The following is a 16,444-nucleotide window of genomic DNA, read 5'->3' as shown; positions in this document are numbered from 1 at the left end:
GGGCTCAGCCAAACACGGCGTCTTGTTTGATGGACAAAAATCTACATTTTGGTCTCATCAGACCACATAATCTTCTTCCACTTGACAACAGAGTCTTCCACATGCCTTTTGGCCAACTTTAGTTGAGATTTAATTAGACTTTTCTTCAACAGAGGCTTTTGTCATCTCCACTCTTCCATCCATGAAGCTTTGAAGAACCCAGGCAGCAGTGGCTATAAGTGGAATAATTAATATTAATTAATTAATAGTGGAATGGTAGCCAGGAATACAGATCAACCAGCCTCTGAACCCTCCAGACAGATGTTTTACACCTCAGTCACTTGAGACACACCCACACCACTTAGGGGATCTTCATTTCACTAATTCTGAGACTATGGGCACCAATTGGATGATCCTCTATTGCAGGTGTGTCAAACTCATTTCTATATTGGGCCACGTTGACATCATGAAGTCATTAAAAGGGCCATTTGCTCCAGTATAGATGATACTTTTGATTTCATAATTTTATTTTAGTTCACATAGAAATGAAAAAAAAATCACAATAACATAAAATTAGTACCTTAGGCCCAGTTTATACAGTTTATCTGCAAAAAAGTTGACATTGGGGTGAGTTACACTTTAAATACATCATTCCGCATCACTTTCTCCTTTTGGACATTTCTGAGTTCTTTTAATGTGTTGTGGGGAAAACTGACATCTAGTGGCAGGATGCTGTTACTACATGGTAAAAAAAACATTTGCTTTAGGAGGCTCAGTTTTAGCCACTTTATACACTTTAAAAGGATATACGCCTCTACTTTATGAAATAATATGCCTTTTTTGGCTCTTGAGGGCCGTATAAATTGCCTTGATGGGCCTTGAGTTTGACACATGTGCTCTATTGAATTAAGCCACTCAATTTAAAAGGGGGTGAATAATCATAGAAACACGTTTCTTTATATATACATTTGTTTCATTGCCATTACTTTGTGGACATCTGTTTTCACTTTGACATTAAAGAGTTTTCCCCAAATTTCTGTGTGAAAAAAGCCACATTTCATCGGCCATAATGGATTTATGAAAGCAATACAAGGAGCGACAGTGGCACTGGAGTTAGTGAGTTTGTCTTGCAATTGGCGTTTCGATTCCTCGCCCCGACTGTCTCAGTCGTTGTGTCCTCTGGAAAGACCCTTCACCTAAATCACCAGCCGGTGGTGATCAGAGGGTCTGCTGGCACCGATGTATGGCAGCCTCACCTCTGCCAGTCTGCTTCAGGGCAGCTGTGGCTGCTAACATAGCTCACCACCATCAGGGTGTGAATGTGTGTGTGAATAGGTGAACGACTGATTGTAATGTAAAGCGCTTTGGGGTCTTCAGACCAGTTAAAGCCCTGTACAAGTAATTTACCTTTTAAAATATCCAGTGGGGTGAATACTTATGAGAGGCACTGTATAAAATGATGGTCTCATTGCTTTGCATCACAATATGATGGATTTTTATAATGTCTAGTAGCAATTTACCTACTGTATATCATTTATAGATAGTGCAGAAGAAAAATGTCTACATATGTATTAGTTAAGGGAACTAAATCTTATAACGTATATTTCCCCCTCTTGGCTGCAAACAACAATTTTCCGCTCATAAAAAATGTCTTTTGTAGCTACTTCCTGTTTAGTTTCATTTCATTATAAACAGCAGCATCTTTGGTATTTTTCTGTATTTAGATTGAAGCTTAAAACCTGTAGTCAACATGACAGCAAGCCAGAACACAGGTTTAGTTTTTTCTGCGAATCTTCCCCACAAAAAGCATTTTGAGAAACAAAGTATTTGCTTTATCCAACCACAAGAGGGCAGTAAAACATTTTAAGCAAACACCAAGTTCTTTTCTCTCACTAAAGAGCCAATACCAGCATATAATTGATACAACAAAATAAATAAAGTATAAATAAATGTTTGCTGCTCCAATATAAACATTTTCTTTTTTTAAGTGATGAATGGGTTATCAAAATTTTAAAACAATTTTTGAATTTGGAAATTGAAACTAAGACACAGGTGTTTCACAGTTACCTTGCAATGAGTAGATAACTATTTTTTTCCACAACAATCTATTACCAGCTCGTAATGTCCTACAGAACCCCAATTAAAAATATGAATTGTACCTTGAAGACGCTCTGATGAACTACATATAAATGAGCCCGGGAAAAGGTGAAAACCAATCATTTCTTTTATTAACATTTTCAAATATCAAACTTTGCTAGACACCAGCCAGTAACAGGTCAGTATGAAATGTTCATAAATGATTCATTGTCTATTGTTATTGCAACCACATTTTTATTTTACGATTTGAGGTACTGAGCCACCGTTATCAGTTAGTTTGAAGGAATAATGAGCTACCAGGAGGAAGACATAATTTCTAACAGCTGTTCGTTTATGTATTATGTTTTAAAAATAGACAGTGTTCAATGTTTGAATCTGCAAAACAAATTCAACAATGTCAATCACACACATACTAAACCGTATCCTTAGCTCACTTCTTACACTTTACATGTTTCCCAGCCTCACAAGAAAGACCCCATCAGTGATCAATATTGACAACTTTTAGTAAGACATGATGCAAAAATCACACAAAACAGTATAAACAAAACCCTCCAAATTATGAAAAAATAAAAAATCTTGAATTAAACATGTGAAAAGTTAGGTTGAGGAAATAACATGTACATAACTGTCAAAAATACATATATTTCACATACTTATTGAGATTCAAAGTGTGAGTCAACAAATCTGAACAATCATCACATTTAATTCAAAACTGAACGCAACTTTGACCGCTCTCCCACTCTCCGCAATTTGTCTTTCTTTGCATTGTAAATAGTCCTTTAAAGCAGCGTCAGTAACAAATACTAGACAGTAATTGATTATAAAAGCTAAGAAATGTTTATATTTTTGCATTTCATTGCCAAGATGTTTCATAAAGTCTGTTACTAATGCCTGTACATGTTAATCCCTTTCTGCGGGATAAAACTAAAAGCCACTTGGTGACGTTAAATCTGAATAAAAAAATAGACTCTCTTTTGTCTCTGACCAGAAAAAAATATTGCATCTTAAAATGTTTAAAAAAGACAGTTCAATGCTTAAACACAAAATTCAACTCAGAGACAATTCATCATTCAGTAATAGCTGAAAGCCCACATGTGCGTCAGACACGCTGTCCAAGAAAATAATACATTCTACAAAAGGGACAAATAGTCAACATCAAAACTTGTGTGGATGGACACAAATTTGGCATTTTTTTAAGTTATGGCACAACTTTAGGTTGGCAGCGTGTGTCACCACTAATCTGTACGTAATGATAGTAAAAGCATTAAAATCTTATTAGATGGAATAAACAACTCATTTGACATTTTTTGTATATCTTTAACTTTAGGTCACAGCAATCCAAAACATTTTCTGTTGAATTTTCTGCAAATCCGAAGGAACAACTGAGATTGTGATCAGATTGGGGTTCTAATTTGAAACAGAGATGTTTTCTATACTTTAAGATTTGACCCCAGCTGAGCCCTGAAGCAGCCGTTTTAAGGCACGTCGGCTCTGGCACGCTGTGTAACGCCACAGCACTCCCTCAGGCCACCAAACCCAGAGGTCTTTACCTATTAGCATTCGACATTCCACACCCCGTTAAATAAACAGCGCTGAGAATCTGTGCCGGCTTGGTGTGGTTGTAAAAGGGTGACTGGAGACACACGAGTCATTATGTAAACTCTGGTAACGAATTAGCGCCTGGCACAGTTAGATTTGCCCCCTCATTCAAGGCCACTGGGGTACAAAAGACTGAAAGAAAATGCCACATTTATACATCCTCCTTTTTACATTGACATGATGAATTATAATTTTAAATCTTAGTAAAGAACACCATAACCAGGGTCAAACTGAAACTGTCCAATAATCCAGCATCTGGAGGTTTTATCTTGACCTTCAGATTAAAATCACACTTAAGACCAAAATTATTAATACCCCAGGCAGGTTTAGATTTGCAGGTCGGACAGCTTCTTTGCCATCAACCTAATATTTAGCTCCGTCCACAGATTCACTATCAGATTCAAGTTGGGCTGCTGAAAATATTACAAGCAGCCTTGGCTATGTTGGGAAAACCAAGAAGCACTTTATACATAAACCTGCCAGGGATATGAATAATCTGTAGCTGTTTTGAAAAAATATATACACCAAAGGAGTATTCAAGGAAATAGGGAACAATTCAATCAAGTTGTAATCAAAATGTGCGACTAAAGAGCCGCCTAGAGTTTTTGGGATTTCTTGGCTGTGTTTTTGAATATCAATGCGTTTTTGATTGTATTAACAAGCTCATGCCAAATCCTGTCTGTGCTGACGGGATGGTAAAAGTCGGTTAAAATAGTCCAAATCAATGTAACAGGATTTATAAGATTCCAATTGGCACAAAGCTACTCTTGCCAAAGAAGAAAACACTTTTGGCTTATTTTCTTTTTGCACAAATACAAAGAAAAATACAAAAAAACATTTAATACAGAGTTTTAAACTCTGCAGTGCTCAAAAGTAACATATTTGAAGTGCCCTGCTTGTTAAATAATGATACTTTATGAACTCAACAATAAAGGAAACACATATTTGAGGAATTCAAAACGTTTTTGTGCGTTAAAATTTCCCGCAAATGGCTTGTTCAAATGAAAATGCAGAGCTGTTTTGGGGTCTAACTATCATCTTAAAGATGGTGCAAAGGGAGCAGGTTCACCACTTGTTTGTCTCGTACTCTGGGGCTGATTCATCTCGTCGCTCCGAGCTGCGCTGAGACGGGGGCAAGCTGAGAAGTTCAAGAGCTTTCTTGTCTGATTTGGTCAGAGGAAGGTCTTCAGCTGGAGTGCACAATATAGAGATCCTCTACAACAGAAGCACAGCGGTTTAAAAACAGGTTGACGATAAGCAGCTTTTTATTATCCTATGCTGATATGACAACCGCTCACCTCTCGGAGGGTCCCAGGAGTAATGACCAGATTGTACAGCATCCAGAGGGGAACGATGAGTGTTGAGGAGAGAGTTAACCACCAGCCAAGAGCGTAACCCCACCATGGGTACTCTACTGCGTTGTTGAACTTCAGAGGGGTGTACTTAACCAGGGAAAAAATAAAAGTCCCCTGAAAAAACAACAGCATAATAAGCAGGAGCTAGTCATCTGAACTGTGTAAATCTGTCTCTATCACAAACTCTAGGTTCGACCTGATTCAAATTATTAATTTACATACGTTTACCAAACTTCTATAGTTTCATGGCTGTGATGGATTTTATATCTGTCCTCTCTTGCTATTATCTCACAAAGTCCACAGTGCTGTGGAGGAGGATTAAGCAGAATAAAAGCCAGATGTAGGAGGCGTCTGTATTGTCTCAAATGATTGTAAAATATAAAAAATAAAAAAAAAGTAGTTCTTCTACATTTAATTTTTATTCCACCAGATCTTTACTTTTCGATAGGGGACTGGTTGACGTACAATCCTTCGTTCAACTAGGTCCGTGTCATCAGAGTGCTTCCGTGGAGCATTCTTATATTCAGTTCAGTTCAATTCAATTCAATTTTATTTATATAGCGCCAATTCATGAAACATGTCATCTCAAATCTCATGATTTAGGTTTATGTGTTTTGAACTTTTCTAGAAGTTTCAGCCCTGTCACCTCTCAGCCACAGAAACCCCTCCTATTACCCCAGACCACTTCTCTGTCACCACTCATCTGCCCAGACCAGTTCCACCTGTCACTGATTAGTTCCAACTCTCCTCACCTGTTCCCCTGCCTCTCTGACGCACTCACTCCCAGACTGCCGCTGTGGTTCTTTTCAGTTTCTCTACGTGCTCCACCTGCTTCGGCTCAAGACTGGTAACACCTGTCCGGCTGAATTTCGGGTTCGCCAGCAGCAACCGTTACACATTCTCGCATCGGCATTTTGCAGGTGACCAAACCCCAATACCCAACAAAACCTTCCTTGTTGATAACCAATGACAAATCATGGCAGGGGAGGAGAACAGCCACACAGCTGGGACAAAGGTTGGGAGGATGGTGAGAGATGCTCTAGACCAGGGATTCCCAAAGTGTGGTGCGCGCACCCCTGGGGGTGCCTTAGCTGCCACTAGGGGGTGCGTGAGCTGAAAACTGTAATGGCGTCTGACCGTGTTTTTTCCCCCTACACCATAAAGATGTGTAAATAAGCAGTTCCTTTTTAAAGCTTAAAATCAAAAACTGAAAATGTAATCAATAAATAAAAATGTATTGTAATGATCCGTATTAGACTTTATTGCTAAATGCTGTTGCACACTTACTGTTCCTTTAAATCAGATCGCTTTGGGGTCATACCGAAAGAAATGTGTGGCTTCCGGGGAGAGGAGTCGTGATTCGGGGGACTGGCGGAGTGAAAGCTGTCCCGTTCTGCTCGTCCTAAAATAAAGTGTTAGCAGCAAAACCTCGGTCTGGTGCTTGGGTGTCATAACGGAACGATACAGTATTAACACAAAAATGTATTTATTTAGGAGAAATATTTTTCTACGCTTCATTTTAAGATGAAAAATACGCATTGTGCTGTATATGCGCATATGGCTTGTGGTCTCTGCTTCTATCATTCTCGCAAATATGCTCAATTGGCTGAAATCAAGGAAACAGGCGAGACATCTAAGGTGAAAGTTAGTCATTAAAGAGGAGAGGAAGAGAGTGAGAGAGAAATTGAAGGCAACAGAGGAGAGAATCGCAACGGATCTGGGAGAAGAAAACAAGCGAGAGTAAGAAAATGTCTTTTCTTCTCTCCTGACTTTACGTCGTCTACGTCAACAGAGGAAACATTTAATCCGGGCCGAAAGATTTATTTATAAGATTAAATTAAGTAACTCTGGATCGCGCAGCGCCTACAAACAGCGCTGCTGCTCATGGTGCCGCGACTTTGAACCACTACAAGCTCTGACGCGCATGTCACGCCCACAACGCTGCCGACCCTCTGCAGCTGCTGAGGAGGGGGTGTGGGTGGGGAGGTTTAGTGGTGATAGACGCGATTTCTTGATTATGCTCAAGCACAGATCTGTAATTATTTTCATTGCAGTGCAGACAGGCTCAGTTCATTTTTCAGTTTATTACTTTGTTACGACGTTTGGGTTGTAACTGCAACCGTTTGAGATATATATATATATATATATATATATATATATATATATATATATATATATATATATATATATATATATATATATTAGGGCTGGGCAAGTTAACGCGTTAATTTCGCGTTAACTCATTAGACTATTAACGGCGATATTTTCTTTAACGCGCGTTAACGCATGTTGGTCACATGCTTTTATTTTGTGAAGGTCTGTTGCTGCGGTGTAGGGGTTTGAATCAGAACAGTAGGTGGCGATAATGCGCCAATAACCTCGCTGTCAGCCCAGCCTCAGATTCAAAGAGGAAGAAAGGTGCTGGCCGGAAAAAAACACAGCTGACATGCGGAAGGCGGTGTTTCCTGCAGGTACCGCGAGCGAGCTTAGGCGAGGCGAGGCGGTGAGTTGGCGGCCGGAACAAGTTTTGTGCGGAGCGGAGCGGAGCGGGGGGGGGGGGGTCTGCATCGACGCCGTCGGTGAAGTCGCTTCTCTCTTCAAAGTATCCATGTATTTTTGCCTGTTTTTTCCTGCCATTCACTATATGCACGCGAGAAAGCAACAACAAAAAACCGCGTGTCAACGTCAAATAAACGCAAGCATATCGAGTTAGCAAGCATTTCAGTTTAAAGTTCTTCCAGCATGGAATATGACAGAAACAAGTTAGTTGGAACCACTGCCAAGTTAAACTTTGGTATTGAACATAAAATGGTAATGCTGTTCCCTGCTGTTACCTGAGAAATTGCCTGTTTTTGGTAGATTTTTTCCCCATAAAGAGAATTCCCTGTCAGTGGCAATAAGCTTTAATTTATTATTATTGCTATTTTTTGTTTTACATGTTTAAGTTGAGCTTTACACTAAATATGTGTTACTGATAAGTGCTACAAATGTTACAACACTTTTGTTCATATGGCAGCAGAACATTAAAATAAAAGTGCTCTTTACACTACTTTTGAATTCATTTTTGGAGTTTGTAAATACAATGCGATTAATCGCGATTAATTGCGATTAATCAGTGCGATTAATCGCGATTAAATATTTTAATCGTTGCCCAGCCCTAATATATATATATATGTGTTTATTATTATTATTATTTTTAAGCTTGGGGGTGCATCAACCCGGTTGGGACAAGGAAGGTGGTGCGCGGCTAAAAAAGTTTGGGAACTCCTGCTCTAGACGTACCAGAACATCTACAGGCCCTTTGTGTAGCATCCAGTGAGGCTGTCAGCGAAGATCAACAGGTGAGACTAACTGAGCTCCCCTTAACATACCAGCCGGAAGCTGAGGTTCGCACCCCAAAAATAAAACGGACGCAAACTTTGAGCTATCGACAGCACATAAAGAAGATCCTGTACTTTCCATTCTGCATGGCTGGAAAGACGGCCCTCTAATGCAGAATGTGGTCAGTTTAAAACCATCCCTATAGGGTAGTTCACGTGTGACGTCCCGCGTGACGTCAGCGCTACATCCGGGTCCCGCTGGTAGGCAGAAAACAGTACTGTTCTCGTCTACTACATGACAAAACGGGTGATTTAGAGCATACTTTTACTTCGTTTATTTATGGAATCTAAGCAATGCCTACGACTTGTTGTGCTCCCGGTTGCACAGAGAGGCATTCCAAATCGTTGGATGTACGTTTCTGTCGTTTTCCAAAGGAGGAAGGACGAAGAAAGAAATGGATATTTTCAATGAAAAGAGCGCAGACAGACACTCCCAATGGACTGGGGGGGCATCGTACTACGACAGAATTTGCAGTCTACACTTCATCTCCGGTAAATACAACTTAATTCTGCTCTAGTCATTGTTCTACTTAAATAGCGGCGGAGGGTACACAGATCGCTACACGGGCCGGAGAAGCGGTAGCAGCAGCAGCGGCGGAGCAGGCAGCGGCTGCTCTGCCAGTTCACGGGCTGCGGCAGCAGCCAGCGGCTGCTGCGTAAACACTACACGGGCCGGCGCCCCGGCTCGTGTAGCCGGCCCGTGTAGCCGTGTAGCCGGCGGCTACACGGGCCGGCGCCCCGGCCCGGCTACACGGGCCGGCGCCCCGGCCCGGCTACACGAGCCGGCGCCCCGGCCCGGCTACACGGGCCGGGGCGCCGGCTACACGGGCCGGGCCGGGGCGGCTAGCAGCAGCTAGCAGCAGGGGCTACAGCCGCTGCTGCTGCCATTACGCCCCGGTTCACGGGCGCTAGTACTTGTGTGTTTACGCTGCAATGTCGCCGACACCGCCACCCATTTTAACAAGACAAAAACACCTAAATAATCCGTAGTGAATTTTTTTTTTTTTAACCTACCGGGCCTCTGCTGAGACACGGCCTGTGTCTGACGCCGCTTTGTGCTGTTGCACAAACATGTGTGAACAACATCCATCCATCCATCCATCCATTTTCTGACCGATTAATCCCTCATGGCGTCGCGGGCGTTGCTGGAGCCTTTTTCCCGATTTAAAATAATTGTAGCCGTCCAGTGGTTTCATGGCTTTCGTGCTCTCTGTCTGTACTGGCCTGCCATGTTTATAAGGCAGCTGTATATGTCATGGTACGGAGCGCTTGGCCAGCATTTCACAGACTCGCTCCGTCCCTTCAGGCTTTTGCTGTGTGGATCTGGCAATCTGATACCATGAACCATCAACTTACTCTTAAAACGATCTTGTAGTACGTTATCTAAAGAAGAAAAATACGCAGAGAACTCGTAAGTTTCTCTGTTTGCGTCCGCAATTGTGTTAGCCTTTTGCCTACCAGTCCGGCGCGCATGCGCGAAAAACCCGCCTCAAAACAATAACAATGAACTACCCTATAGTTGCTGGTTCCTGCTGCATTGAAGACACAAGTCATGCAGGCATGCCATGACCCACCCAGTCAGGCGTCTACATGCCTGACACCCAACCTCTCAGGCAGAGCTACTATTGGTATGGCACGGGACGTGACCTTCGCAAGTACATCCTACGAAGCCGTTATTGCAATCAAGCAGCCCCACAATTAGAGCTACAATACAAAGATATGATAATCACCACCTTATGCAAGACAAAATAAATTATCTTTGATCATAGGGTATTGAGAGCTCACTGCCATGTGTTAATTAGCACAAGTAGTACTGAACAGGTGTACACCCTTCTTCACCTTGGCGTAACACTTTGTGCTGGTTGGAGTCCAATCTAAGATCGTGCAGTATGATTAGATATTGTTTGACTCACTTACTCTGCTGCCTAGTGAGATCATCAATGAAAATAATAGGATCACATTTTTAGCCTCTGTCATAGTCTCAGTCTGCCGGGCGCCATAATCAAGTAGGCAAAAAGGATCTTGCAGGAGGCATACATACACCATGACCATTCATTTGGTTGCATGGTGGAAAGGAATACTCTCATATTCATTTTATATTGATTCATTACTTTTTATATTAACTTATTATATTACTGGCTTTTTAATACTTGTTATTGGCGTTGCAATATTTATGAATTTGTGTTGCTCTGGGACATGCAACAGTTCTTGTTTATTTACTCTTTTGTGCAACATTATTGTCTCATGCTTTGTTGCAAATATTTAATACTGTGGTCTTTTATTTGTTACTATCTATAAGTATTGCGATGTGGTTTTTGTATTGTTCTCATTGTTTCGCATTGCAACATGTCTGTGTGTCTTCATAGTTTGCCTTCACCGCCATCCACGATGAATTTGCCTAAGGGGACAACAAATTAGATCGTGTCTTATCTTACGTTATTAAGCAGGAACACCTATTAATTTGTTGTACCTTGAATTAACGTGCTGGGTACCTTTACCACCCAAAGCTCTAGAAACAAATACATTCTTGTCATCATGGATCAGTTTATTAGATAGGTTGAGAAAACACCCAGTCTCATTCTAAGGAGCTGAAATGACTGCTAAAAATGTCCTTGCTCTTTTTGGGGCTCCTTTAGAGCTCAGTATAGACCGAGGATGCAACTTTGAAAGTATGCTTTTTAAGTACACCTGCTAGCTTTTCCAGATCTCCACACCAGAACCCCAGCATACCAGCCTGCTTCAGATGGGCAGGGGGTGTTCTTGGAAAGAGGGGTCGTGTAGTACTTAAATTAACCTGTTTTGCTTAACCTGTAATATTCTGGTTTCTGTTCTGGTTTTATTTTTGAGTCTATTTCCTCTCCTGCTTTAGGTTCTCTGCTTGCTTTGAGTTTGTGTCCTGTCTGGGTTTTTATTTACTGTTAGTTTATCCTGTTTTGTCATATGGCTTAGCTTTATTTTCTGTTTTAGGTTTTTACTTTAGAGTGATTTTGTTTCTCAGTAAGTTTGGTGTAGTTTCTGTCCACTTGTCCTGTCAGCTTTTTAGCTTTGGTTTCTGGTTTATTTCTTGTTTTGATCCTCTGCACTGATGTCTGGTCTAATTACCCACTCTGCACACCTGCCTTACTCCACCCCTGTTGCAATCACCTCTCACCAGTTTCACCTGCTTCCTCCTCCATATAAACAGTTGAGACATCAGTGCCAGGTCGTCTTGTTGAGTTATGGGTGAGTCTCCTCCTGCAAGATTCTGTTTATGATTTGCTTTTGGATTTTTGACCCCCTTTGTCTCCAGTAACCTGAGCCATCCTGTTCTGTCTGTTCCTGCCCTGCCTGCACAACTGGACTGTTTGTTTTTCTGCCATTTTTGTTACAACAGGTTTTTTTTTTTTTTGGGATTTTGTCTCTGTTTTTGATTTCTGTTATTAAAATCCTTCTTTTTAAAGAAACCTCTGCTGGTCTGGCTGAATTCTGGGTCCCCTGCCTCTGATCATTACATAACCATGTTATTGTGGATAAAAGCTAAGCCAATATGAATTGGAATGTGCTTTTTTTGAACGCTGTCTAAAGATTTAACATGTCACATATATACTGTACATAATGAATTGTGGTGAAAAAAGTGACAAAAACTCTCACACCATTTTTCATATTATGATGGGCTCATGACAAACCTGATTGACATATAACCCAAATACCTCTACAGCAGAAACAGAACCGAAACGGCACATTTCAGATCTAATATCTGCAGCAGGATTAACGGCTGCACTTGCTGTGTGGGAATTAAAACCGACTGATCTCATAGTATGAAATCAAGAAGCTGAGCTTTGCTAACGTTAATACCAACCCACCATGCAGATCACTGGAGTGACGTATTTCAAACAGTACTTTATAAGGGGAAAAGGCCTGTATCCGATCATGTCCTCGATGACGTTGTAAAAACGGTCAGCGCCTGTAAAAGGATGGAAACATAGAAAGTGGGTGTAAATTTAGATCCCCCGCGATGAATCCGCGTGCAGTTCCTGATGGACTCACCGTACACCCAACCAATGCACACAGACTGCAGGATAGCAAACAGAAGCAGAGTCATTCCACTGCAGGCATAGTAGTCAAACACCTGAAAGATGTACAGTCCACCCTGTGGGAAAGATCAGACATTTTACTGTCATGCCTTAGGGAAATGTGAATTTCACCATAATGTGACTTGATCTTACTTCCGTCACCATGAAAAGACCAATGAAGAAGCTGAAGACGCAGACGAACAGAAGCAGGATTTTTCGCCGATGGCCGACAAGGAAGAAGGAGGGATACAGGTCAGATACTGCTGTTGTGAGAGCTTCCAGACCTACAAACTGAAGCACAGATCTTCAAGTTAAAATGTATGGGGCACCAAACATGCTTAAAGCTAAGAATATTCTGTTATATTCATATATTTTCTTTTTCAGGAAAAGCTCACTATTTTAAAAATACATTTTAAAATATTATTTTTTTCAATCTGTAGCGAAAAACTAAACAACTGACTGAAAAACAGAATAAATCAAGGTGAAGTTTGTTTTTACATTAAATGGACAGCATTTTCTTCCCTAAGACTCTACTTTAGCAGCGAGTAATGAAGTAAAGACAATATTGTGTAATATCTATCAAAAAACCTTTCTGGGACTTATTTCAATTACAAAAAACAACATAATGTCCTACCTCACTGTCCAACCCCAAAAGAATGATCATAATGAAAAAGAAAATGGCCCAAAGTTGAGGAAAAGGCATCATGGCGACTGCTCGAGGGTAGGCGATAAACGCCAAACCTGGTCCTGCAGAGATAACAACCAATCAGCAAATATTTTGGCAACTTCTGCTATGAAACACTTACTAAAACGATCCTCTAAATATGAAAAGAAGGGTTATTTCACAAACCCACCTGATTCTGCCACCTTTGATATGTCTGTGTTCTGCTCATAGGCCATGAATCCAAGGGCAGAGAAGATGGCAAAACCAGCAACAAAACTGGTTCCACTGTTCAAAAGGCACAAATATACACAATCCCTGTGGAAACCAAGAGCACATTCTTTTAAGTTATTTTCCTCCTGAAATTTGATGTTGCAAATAATACTAACGTTGTAATATTCTGGTTTCTGTTCTGGTTTTATTTTTGAGTCATTTTCCTCTCCTGCGTTAAGTTCTCTGCTTGGTTTGAGTTTGTGTCCTGTCTGGGTTTTTATTTACTGTTAGTTTATCCTGTTTTGTCATTTGTTTTAGTCTTAGCTTTATTTTCTGTTTTAGGTTTTTACTTTAGAGTGATTTTGTTTCTTAGTAAGTTTGGTGTAGTTTCTGTCCACTTGTCCTGTTAGCTTTGGTTTCTGGTTTATTTCTTGTTTTGATCCTCTGCACTGATGTCTGGTCTAATTAACCACTCTGCACACCTGCCTTACTCCACCCCTGCTGCAATCATCTCTGACTGGTTTCACCTGCTTCCTCCTCCATATAAACAGTTGAGACCAGACATCAGTGCCAGGTCGTCTTGTTGAGTTATGGGTGAGTCTCCTCCTGCAAGATTCTGTTTATGAGTTTCTTTTGGATTTTTGACCCCCTTTGTCTCCAGTAACCTGAGCCATCCTGTTCTATCTGTTCCTGCCCTGCCTGAACAACTGGACTGTTTGTTTTTCTGCCATTTTTGTTACAACAGGTTTTTTTTTTGGGATTTTGTCTCTGTTTTTGATTTCTGTTATTAAAATCCTTCTTTTTAAAGAAACCTCTGCTGGTCTGGCTGAATTCTGGTTCCCCTGCCTCTGATCATTACAAACATGGATAGGAAGGATTTAATGATCCCAAGCTAATGGGTAAAAATTGTGAAATGCATGCTACTGACTGCTAACTGCTTTTAACAACTAAAATGGAATCTGTATTTTGAAAAATTGTTTAATTAGTTTATATAATATATCATTATATATTACACATATTTTTCAGAAAAATAAAGGACTTGGTTAATGGTACATTTATGATCAATTGCTATGTTTCATTTCTTTTTATTACTGCCCCTTTAAACAACCCTGTATGTTTTGAATTAATACAGAACATGTGGTAGAGAAGAGGGAGGCTCACTTTTGAACTTACTGTGTAAATGAATTATATTTTCCCAGTTTATTGGGCAAAACCTTTTTCTGAATAAAGGCTTGGATTAGAAGAACCAGCAAGCTTATCATTTTCACATCTTGATGAGAATCCAGCTAGAAGCTCCCAGAGAGGGTTCCTATTGCTTTCTATCATAGCCAGAGCTTTTAGGTCAACCTGTATATCAGGTGAAAGTCCCTCTACTCTCTGTTCCTCGGAGGAACCTGCTGATGCTTAATATAGTAAACCTCCACCTCATTTCTTGCTGGGTGAGTACAAGAATGAAGAGTTTTTATTGTCAATATGTAACCAAAATGAAATCCTTTATAATTTTTATAACTTACAATCAGCTCATTCTGGTCAGCATTCAGGTTTTACTGGTAACTTCAGCCTGAGTGATGCCACCTTCTCCTGCACCAACACACACACACACCAGGCTCCCCTCTTGGCTCTGCGGCTGCTCTGAAATGAGCTGTGCCCCTTTATTGTAGCCCTGTTTGAGTAATGAATGTGGCCGGCTCACAGCCCTGGACTGCCAGTCCCTCCCTGCATGTGCACGTGGTTACGGTGAACGTGTGCACAAACAACTATTTTTTTCAGCCTTCTTTTTCTCATTTCTTATTCATTGTCAGGTTATGGAGGAGAGGATAGGTTTAATAAAGCAGTCCATTTTGTTCACTTCTCAGTGGCTTGTAGCTAGTGCCTGGCCAGTGGCAGGAGTACCGCAAAGTTTTTTAATCCAACCAATCAAATTGTAAGATAAAGGAGCTACAGGTCCATGGGAATGATTTTTTTCCCCCTATGGGGTGCAGATCCAGGGCCAGCTTGACAGACATGAGAGCACAGGTAGCAGGCATGAAAGCTGCTATTTGACTGATTTTATCTGATCTGACTTTGGATCAGATAAACAACCAACCACAAAATATGAAGATAATCATCAACTATGCTGGGCTTGTGAGGGGGAGCATGGGGCAGGGGAGGGCATAGTCGTTTTCAGGGGGGTCTTAAGACCCCCCATACACTCCCCTCCAGCTGCCATTGCATAAAGCTTTGTACATTGTGACTTTTGTTTTCTTCTGTACAACCACCCCTCCCAAAAAAAAGTAGATTTGGCCTCAAACCTTCTGAACTTACTTGTAGCAGTTGTTGTTGTACTTATTGTAGCTGCCCAAAGCAGTTAGGCAACCAATACAAATTGCATAGGAATAAAAGATTTGTGTCCCAGCATCCATCCAAACCTGCAAGACAAACACAAGTCCTTTCTTAAAACTCTTCTATAAAGCACTTGTAAAAAGCAATGTGTTGCATATTACCACTATATAGCAAAATTGCAAAGACAATTTTTGAACTTTCAAAAATGCTCTCCACTTATGGGACATGCAGGGACACCTCTAGACAATCTTCTGGAGACAGCAAAGTCTGAAGCTGAAGCTTTAAAGGAGCATAGCCATGTTATTTGACTTTTTTATTTATATGTCAGTAGCTCACTCTGGTTGCATTCAATGTTTCTATGAAAGATCATGTCCTGTTTGTGTATTAGTTTTTTTTTTGTGTTTTATGCTTTGTTTTGCTCAATTTGTTAGTAAATAAAGCTTTCATGTTTGTTTACGGTTAAAACAGAAGTACGTATTGCGCACTCCCAGCAGGGGTTAAAGTAAGGAAGCGGCTAATGGCTATTAGCATCTCCCAGCAAAACAATGAAGAAAGGTCCAATATCCAGTGAAAAAAGCGCAAATAAATATAATTCCAAGAGGGAAGAGACTGGAATGTCGCTGGTAATACAGTATGAATGTTGGTGTTCACTGAAGCGGACACTAAACCTGCCGAGGTTCAGATGTGACCGCAGAGTTGATTGATGTGAGTAAATGTTCTGATATGTGGCTGTTAAAGTTTTTGTAGATTGGTTTATTTAATTTATTGCCGCTTTATTGTGAGGTA

General features: G+C 40.7%; 1 protein-coding gene across 3 annotated transcripts in view; it reads right to left on the bottom strand.

The window, feature by feature from the left end:
• Nucleotides 1–2,180: 2,180 nt before the first annotated feature.
• The window catches only part of LOC105933241 (sodium- and chloride-dependent GABA transporter 2), a 33,742-nt gene continuing 19,478 nt past the window's right edge, over nt 2,181–16,444 (bottom strand). For all 3 annotated transcript variants that reach the window (XM_012872689.3, XM_036152025.1, XM_012872690.3), the window contains exons 8-15: nt 15,641–15,744; nt 13,317–13,441; nt 13,097–13,209; nt 12,616–12,753; nt 12,437–12,539; nt 12,253–12,353; nt 4,974–5,144; nt 2,181–4,890 (exon numbers count right to left, since the gene is read on the bottom strand). In XM_012872689.3, the coding sequence (XP_012728143.3) occupies nt 4,741–4,890; nt 4,974–5,144; nt 12,253–12,353; nt 12,437–12,539; nt 12,616–12,753; nt 13,097–13,209; nt 13,317–13,441; nt 15,641–15,744 (1,005 nt within the window). In that variant the 3' untranslated portion in view covers nt 2,181–4,740. The remainder of the gene's footprint in view (nt 4,891–4,973; nt 5,145–12,252; nt 12,354–12,436; nt 12,540–12,615; nt 12,754–13,096; nt 13,210–13,316; nt 13,442–15,640; nt 15,745–16,444) is intronic.

Source organism: Fundulus heteroclitus, chromosome 20, assembly GCF_011125445.2.
Source record: "Fundulus heteroclitus isolate FHET01 chromosome 20, MU-UCD_Fhet_4.1, whole genome shotgun sequence".
In the NCBI taxonomy this organism is placed as follows: Eukaryota; Metazoa; Chordata; class Actinopteri; order Cyprinodontiformes; family Fundulidae; genus Fundulus; species Fundulus heteroclitus.
The sequence above is the reverse complement of the archived record's forward strand: the minus strand, read 5'-3'. Positions and strand labels throughout refer to the sequence as shown.